Source organism: Acanthisitta chloris, unplaced genomic scaffold (genome assembly GCF_000695815.1).
Source record: "Acanthisitta chloris isolate BGI_N310 unplaced genomic scaffold, ASM69581v1 scaffold13965, whole genome shotgun sequence".
Taxonomy (NCBI): domain Eukaryota; kingdom Metazoa; phylum Chordata; class Aves; order Passeriformes; family Acanthisittidae; genus Acanthisitta; species Acanthisitta chloris.
The window spans coordinates 15,201-22,562 of NW_008675522.1; the positions used below are offsets into that span (position 1 = coordinate 15,201).

The following is a 7,362-nucleotide window of genomic DNA, read 5'->3' on the forward strand; positions in this document are numbered from 1 at the left end:
ATCTTCTGGCTGAATGATCAGTAAGGGAGTCTTGGCCATTGTACTCACCACTACTTAAAAACCAAAAGGTTCTTTTAATGCTTGTTAACACTATTAACTTATTAATCTGATTTGTCTTTAAGCTTTCTGTGGCATTTAGCATGTTTTTCCCCTACTGCTACATCCATATTATTTCTGTATTCTTTTTACCTGGTAAAGCATTTATTCTCTCCAATAATGTCAACACTGCCCTATCAATTATGTTAGTTCTTGATTTTAGAACAAGCTATTCCAATATTGCTATGTATTATTTTTGGCCTCTGCCATTTAGCATGCATGCTTGGGTTTTCCATTTCCCTGCCCTCAGTTTAAACTGGGTTCTGTGCTTATTGTTATCACTGTTATCTGTGGTTTCAGGTTGCTGTGCTACCTTTTCTGTGGGGATATGGCTTTTGAAAGATTGTGTCATTCCAAATTGCTTTTTTTTTCTTTAACTGTTGGCTATCCCCAACAGTTTCATCAGAAAGCATTCTTTGAACCTTCTCAGTACCCACAGTTTTTAAATCTAGATGAGACCTACTCATCTCAGTAAGGTTCCCTTCATTCCAGGAGTTTGAGGAAGTGAAGTTGGCAGAGGCACTGGAGATGTTTTCCACATTAGGGTTAAGATCTGCAGTGGCTGAGGGAGCTGGGCTTTAGCCTGGAGGAAAGGAGGTTTGGGGAGAGACCTTATTGCTCTCTACAGCAACCTGGAAGGAGCATGCTGATGGCATAATCCATAAAAATACTGAATAAAATAGCCTGTACAGGCCATTTTATAATCCTGTATAAGATCCTCTCCCAGTTTAATGGAAAGCTATTAATAATTACTCTGTCATAGTCTGACTTTTTTTAATTGGCAACAGTTTAGCATTTGCAGTCGAAAGTAATCTGTACTTTGATTCTGTTGATGTAAAGCAGTCTTCTTCTAGAATCTCAACTATTCAAAGAAGACTATCTCTCTAGAAAAACAAATTCCTCTCATAAGCCATTATGATGTAAAAGGCCAAAAACTTAGCTAGCATTATTTTTCCAATGTTGTAGTCCTTGGAGCCTGGCAAAAAAGACTAGAAGTCCTAACATACAGTACTTGTTTATTCTTCTGCACCTGTGCTCTCAGCAGAAGCAAACTCTTTTATTGAAAATTCCCTCTTGAGCACTATTTTTAAAAGCCAATATACTCTCCTTAATTATATAAGCATATATACATTTTCAGAAGCAGAATTACAGATTTTTCTGCATGCTGCACATGAGCTGTTCATGAATATGTTCAAAAAGTCATTTTGTAGCTATTTCAGCATCAGTGCTCATCCTAGAATTGGACTGCTTCATTCATGCAGCTTTCAGTATTTTAAAACCTCTTCTTCACAAGATATTAATGTCCTTTTTAATAAGAAACAGTCTTCTGTCCATGAATCTCAAAGCTCTTTATGAGTATTCAGTAACTTGGTTATAACAGGATTACTTCATCAGTAACACTGATATTTTAAGAGCTTAAAATGACTGACTTGGAAATAACACTTGTGGTTGGTTTTTTTTCATCTACTCATGTTACATGCAACACCTACAGTCCCTGTTGCCTCTTGCAGTTGTAGACACTTTATTCTCTGATTACTTTGGTTCTGCAGAGATGCCAGTGCAGTCAGAGCAGGTTGGTCCAGCTGTATTTTTGTGCCTACCTGAGCTACGTTGGGTCTCTGTATGCTGCAACACACAGTATGGTGTAAACATGCTTTAATTAGGTGTCTTTCTGGAATGCACATCAAAGTCTGATTATTTAACCAACCATTTTCAGGTGCACTGAAATTATGGATGTACGCGGAATTGTACGTTTCCTTGCTAAAATGTTGCTTGAAATCTCTGCCTCCTAAGTAAAACTGAAGGAGACATAGAAGTCAGGGCACATTATGTGGGATACCAGCTGAGTAGGATAAAAGCAAGCTGTCTTTTGCAGCTGCATTCAGGAGTCCCAGCCAGCAAGAAAAGATTCTCTTTCACATATCCACTAGAAAGTAGAAATTGTTCGGAGCTTTTCTATGGGAATGATGCTGGACCAAATTCAACTGAGCTATAAGAAGTCTCCACTTCCACGGGAAGCTGTGCTTGGCCCAGGGGCCCCATTCATTAGAATACTGTCCCTCTTTTACAAGTACCAAGCAAATAGAGTCCTAGAGACGGTGTCAATACAGTTGGAGGACAAATAAACCACTGTATTGATTTTGACATAAATCCAAAGTAATATCTCTCAGCTGTTAACAGAAACCTTATAGCTTGGAAGAGAACTCATTGGAAAAGTGGCTTAGAAAAAGCAGGCAATTGAATTAGCAAAAGTCTAATTGCAGTATTTGCTCATTTGGGTTATCCTAAAGAAGTAAAATCCTAATAACAGTCTAGAATAATTTGTTTGCTATTTGGTTTAGGTATAGTGGGAAAGTATGTTTCATAAGTGAGCACTGGTATATATTTCACTCCCTGCATCATATTCATGGAATATTTGGGCATATGTTGCTGCACAGCTGGGTCTTACCAGGTCTGAAACTCCAGAGCTGATCAGCAGGTGCATTTGCTCCATTTGGATGGGAATACTTGCTGTGTTCTTGGAATGGCTTTTCTACTAATTTCACTAGTATTTTTGTTTCCCAGCATCTAGAAAGAAATTAACTGGACTATCTTCTAGGACAGTAGTCTTACTGAAAAATACTTAGGAAAGGTGATCTCCTTTGGCTGTTGGGATGGTATTGATAGGTTCTCAACTTCTATGCAACCAAGTGTATTTATGGACCATTGGTCCCTGGGAATGGGTAATCTCCCACTGTTCATGGTTGTCTCTGTGAATCAGCAAAAATACAAGAATTGGATTGGATGTTGTAAGAGTCCATTAATTTTGAGTGTGTGATTACTTTTACTGGTGGTTTAATATCTTCATTGTTTCTTTTTTTTTTTTCCCTTTGGTTCTTTTTGGTTTATTTCCTTCCTGATATAGAGAAATTCTCATTGGGTCCTCAAGGGACATTTTGTCACTTGAGTAATACTTAATAAAAGTTGGTGCTATGTCCACCAGGGTGCAGTCTTTCCCAAAAAAAGCCATGGTGGTCAGTAACTGTTTGGTGCACCTGTTCCTTGGAAACCAGATGAATCTATTTGTCTATCCTATTCTCCTGAGATTATGCTATCCAGTTCAGGAGAAATAGAGGAAAAAATGTATGCTATGGGTATTGAAATGAGAACCTCAGTAACAAAAATTGTAAATACCCTGAATATCTATTAAATGCTGGTACATTTTGTAAATTATTTATAAGAGTGCAGCAGATTTTGTTGTGTTGGGTGGTTTTTTTAACAAGACTCAATAGCTGTAATCAGGAAATGATGATGTGAATACTTAATTCTTTTAAAAATTAAAGGCCATTACTGCTGCTTCTGATACCATCCACATTAGTTAAAGCAACTGCTTTCGAGTTGAGGGAACAAGCTTTCCCAGCTCTAGCGGGAGAAGGACTAAATTTTTGCTGGGGGAGACAGAACATGCACAAAGCCCTAAGAAACTTCATTTGCTTCTGTTTTTTTCCCTATTTCTGTCCTCTTCCTTCCAGTTGCTGCCATCCCCAGGACTGCCAGAGATGAGCAGCACTGTTTGACCTGGCAGAGGTGGTGGGCAGGGCAGGGAGCTGCAGGGCCAGAGCTGCTCCAGCCAGAGGGCTCTGTGTGCAGCAGCAGTGGATTGGGTCCTGTGCCACTCACTGGCCTTGCAAACCAAGGAACAGTGCCCTGAACTAAAGCATCATCCATCTAACAACACGTGTCACTAACACAAGGTTTTGAGCTAGTTTTTCCCTTGTGCTGTGTTACCATGAGAAGAGGTTTCTATGGCATTTCAAAATGTAGTGTTTGCATTCCAGCAAACGGGTCTGAATTCAGCACTGACCTTGCTTGGAGCAGTGTTGGGCCCTGCAGGGCCTCCTGAGCTCCCATCCCACCAGAAAAATGCTGTGACTTAGCTTCTTGTGACTACCCTCCTTTTGCATCTCATGTTAACTGTTGCCTGTTATATTTATTTGTTGGTGTTTTGCAAATTTAAGCATTTTGGCAGCAATATGTACTCAAGGGCCTCATGGTACTACTTCATAGTAATCTTTATACTCAGGCCAAGTGAAAAGTGAAAGAGATTTTTAAGTAATCAACCCTTCCTCATCCCTAGTTCATTCAGAGTCATTGGGGGAAAATTTCAGAGGCGTCAGAGTAATAAGTTGCACAAAATTGGAAAGCTTGAAATAACAGCATTTTTTTTCCTCTTGTTCTAGGTTATGCATTGGATCCCTCTATAGATAACCCTGAGGTTGCTACCAAATATATTGGTTCTGTGGAAGAAGCTGAAAAAAATCAAGGTAATTCATTCAGAATCTCATATAAGTGACTTGCAGCTAATGACTGTTTTCATTTTTTTCTTTACCAAGAAGTGGAATTGGTATTAGCAAAGAAAGGAATTATGAGAAACTTGCTCATGTCCAAAGGCACAATAAAGATGTGTTGCAAGTGTAACACAAGGAGGGAAGAGAGATATTGAAGTGTTTTGTTTTCTTGAAGTAGCAAATGTTTCAGGCTGTGGTCAGATTTCAAACTAGGATTTGCAATTTGCCATTGCATGAATAAGAATTGATCTGTATATTTGTAACAGTTTCTTGGTCTTCTTAAATTGTCTTAGCTGAAATTGTCACATGTCTGCATTAGGATACCTGTGCCTTGGGCTAATCACTGTAACTGTACTATTCTGTAGCAAACTGATCACTCTGTATGCAACCTCTAGCACTCCCATTGGGAGCTGCATGTTATCTCTGCTTAGCAGAGTTAAGCTCTTTGGGTTATTTGGAAAAGAAAAACCATTGGAAGGTTGCCAGATGGTAAAGGCATGGCATGCCACTGGGAGGGCTGGCCACTAGAGGCATGGAGTTTGTAATTAATACTTTGATATGAGATATTTAACACTCAAAGTGACTTGTTTGAATTGGAAAACTGTACCTGTGTAAACTTTGTGGTTATGCTTTCCCTTGCATGTCTCTCTCAAATATCCTATTCACATGTGTATACAAAGGGTCTTTGTCTCTGTGTCCTCTTCCATGGAATATATCCAAGGTTATTTCCATCCAAAGGAAGATAAAGAAAATAGACTTATTTTGGTGTAGCAGCTACAGACATTAAGCAGAAATGGCAAAGATGAAATAATTTCAAAAAGTAAAAAATTAACCTTTTCATAATGGAATTGAGTAATTCATTTTAAGAAAACTCTTGATTCATGCATAATTCCTTCATATTATCAGTACTTCAGTTTTTACATCACCTGTTTCTCCTTGTTTGTACAAAGCTCCTTTTGGCTCTGTTGCCCTTCATGATTATTACTGCTGCTGTGGAAAAACATTATTTGAAAATTACACAAACTTCTATAAACAAGCATTTGAAAAACCTAAAAGGTGTTAAAGTAAAGTTTATTCCTTTTCCTCCCATATCTATATTGTTTAATGGGTTTGGCAAATGAAATTCCAGGGCACATTTGTGAAAGGTTAGCACTTAGATGAAAGAACAAGATAGCAGTTGGAAGTAGATAACAGTGTCAACGGCGACAGACTTTTTAATAGGGCCTGTAGTACTAGGACAGGGGTAATGATTTTAAGGTAAAAGAGGGTAGATTCAGACTAGTTATAAGGAAGAAATTTTTTACTATGAGAGTGGTGAAACAGTGGAACAGATTGCCCACAGAAGTGGTGGATGCCCCATCCCTGGAAACCTTCAAGGTCAGGTTGGACAGGGCTCTGAGCAACCTGATCTAGTTGAAGATGTCCCTGCTTATTGCATGGGGGTTGGACTAGGTGACCTTTAAAGGTCACTTCCAACCCAAACCATTCTATGATTCTATGAATTTTTGCTAAAATAAAATACACAGTTGTGGTTGGGATTTTGGGACACTTAAGTCTTGTTTTCATTTTGGGGCTGTTATTTTTTTAGACTGAGATGGATCAGAAGCCACTTGTGGACTCCACTTTCCAGAACTGCACTAATTGAAATATGAAAATTAATGTATTCATACAGTCTGCAGACTTAGTGTTAAAAATTCATGGGTACATGCATGGTTAGATACTCTGACAAACCATGATACACAGTTAAAGTGGTTCCTCCATTACCTGTACATAGTTAGCAGTGTCCATAGCTGGAAAGGTTTTGCTCGAATGCTTTTTTCCATTTTGCTGTTTGTACTGAAAGGAGTGGTGGTGGTGGTTTTTCCTTTTAAACTGACTGTGGTGTGACCTATGATGTTGAATTCTGTGTTAGCAGTTACACAGTGTATTGTGTCCTTCTTCAGGTTTAACAGTATTTGAAACAGGACAGAGGAAAATTGAAAAAAGGAAGAAGTTCAAGGAGAATGATGCATCCAATATTGATGGTTTTCTGGGACCATGGGCAAAGTATGTTGATGAAAAAGAAGTAGCCAAACCGTCAGAAGTAAGTACTACTTTAATACAATAAATACAAATTGTTAGCACATTGCAGTGGTTTTAACAGATATCCAACTCCACTAGTGCTTGTCCAAGCAGAAGATCCATGCTAAGCTTTGGGGTAATGGAAACATTTTAGGTGATATGTCCAAATAAGGTGTTCCAAATATTCTGCATTCAATTATTTGTGACACTGTTTGGAAATCAGGTTCATTGTATGTGTGTGTGTAGAATCTGATTAAAAGATGCTTGTAAATAGAAGTGGCTTGAAAAAATAAAATAAAATAAAAATTTTGGGGAAAAAATAGCCAAACAAAAAACCCAATAACACACACACACACACACTGTGAACCCTCCAACCAATAGACATCCTCCTTGTTCAGTCAGTGCTTAGCTGTAGTCTATGAATAAAAAGATAATGGTGTGTTCAGTGGACATAGTTTTTCAAACTATTATGGTTTTGATAAAAGTGTTCTCTTTATTGATGCTTAGAAATAGTTCTGATCTCAGCAAATAAATGTCTTCTTAATAGTGAGTAGTGCAGTTCTGTGTTCTTTTATGTGGCTCTGAGTGCTGACTTTTAAAAGATCATGCTTTATTTTTCCAGGAAGAGCAGAAGGAGTTGGATGAAATAACAGCTAAGAGACAGAAGAGAGGAAAACTAGAGGATGATAAACCTGGAGAGGAGAAGACTATATTACATGGTAATGGCATCTTCCTGCCTGCTCTCATTTTCTAGCTGGCTGTGCTTTCTTGCCTGCTGTGTTAATTAGTAAGGATGGCAGACAGCCTCAGCAGTTTTGCTGAGGCACCTTGATGTTTCTGTATTGGAGATAATAGCACCCACAGGCATAAGCATAAA

General features: G+C 38.4%; 1 protein-coding gene across 1 annotated transcript in view; it reads left to right on the plus strand.

Moving 5' to 3' along the window:
- Positions 1 to 7,362, plus strand: part of CDC40 (cell division cycle 40) — a gene marked incomplete at its 5' end in the record, with an annotated part of 31,507 nt that overhangs the window by 9,288 nt on the left and 14,857 nt on the right. Inside the window, 3 exons of the mRNA XM_009075787.1 lie at positions 4,317 to 4,400; positions 6,368 to 6,507; positions 7,108 to 7,204. Of these exons, the coding sequence (XP_009074035.1) occupies positions 4,317 to 4,400; positions 6,368 to 6,507; positions 7,108 to 7,204 (321 nt within the window). The remainder of the gene's footprint in view (positions 1 to 4,316; positions 4,401 to 6,367; positions 6,508 to 7,107; positions 7,205 to 7,362) is intronic.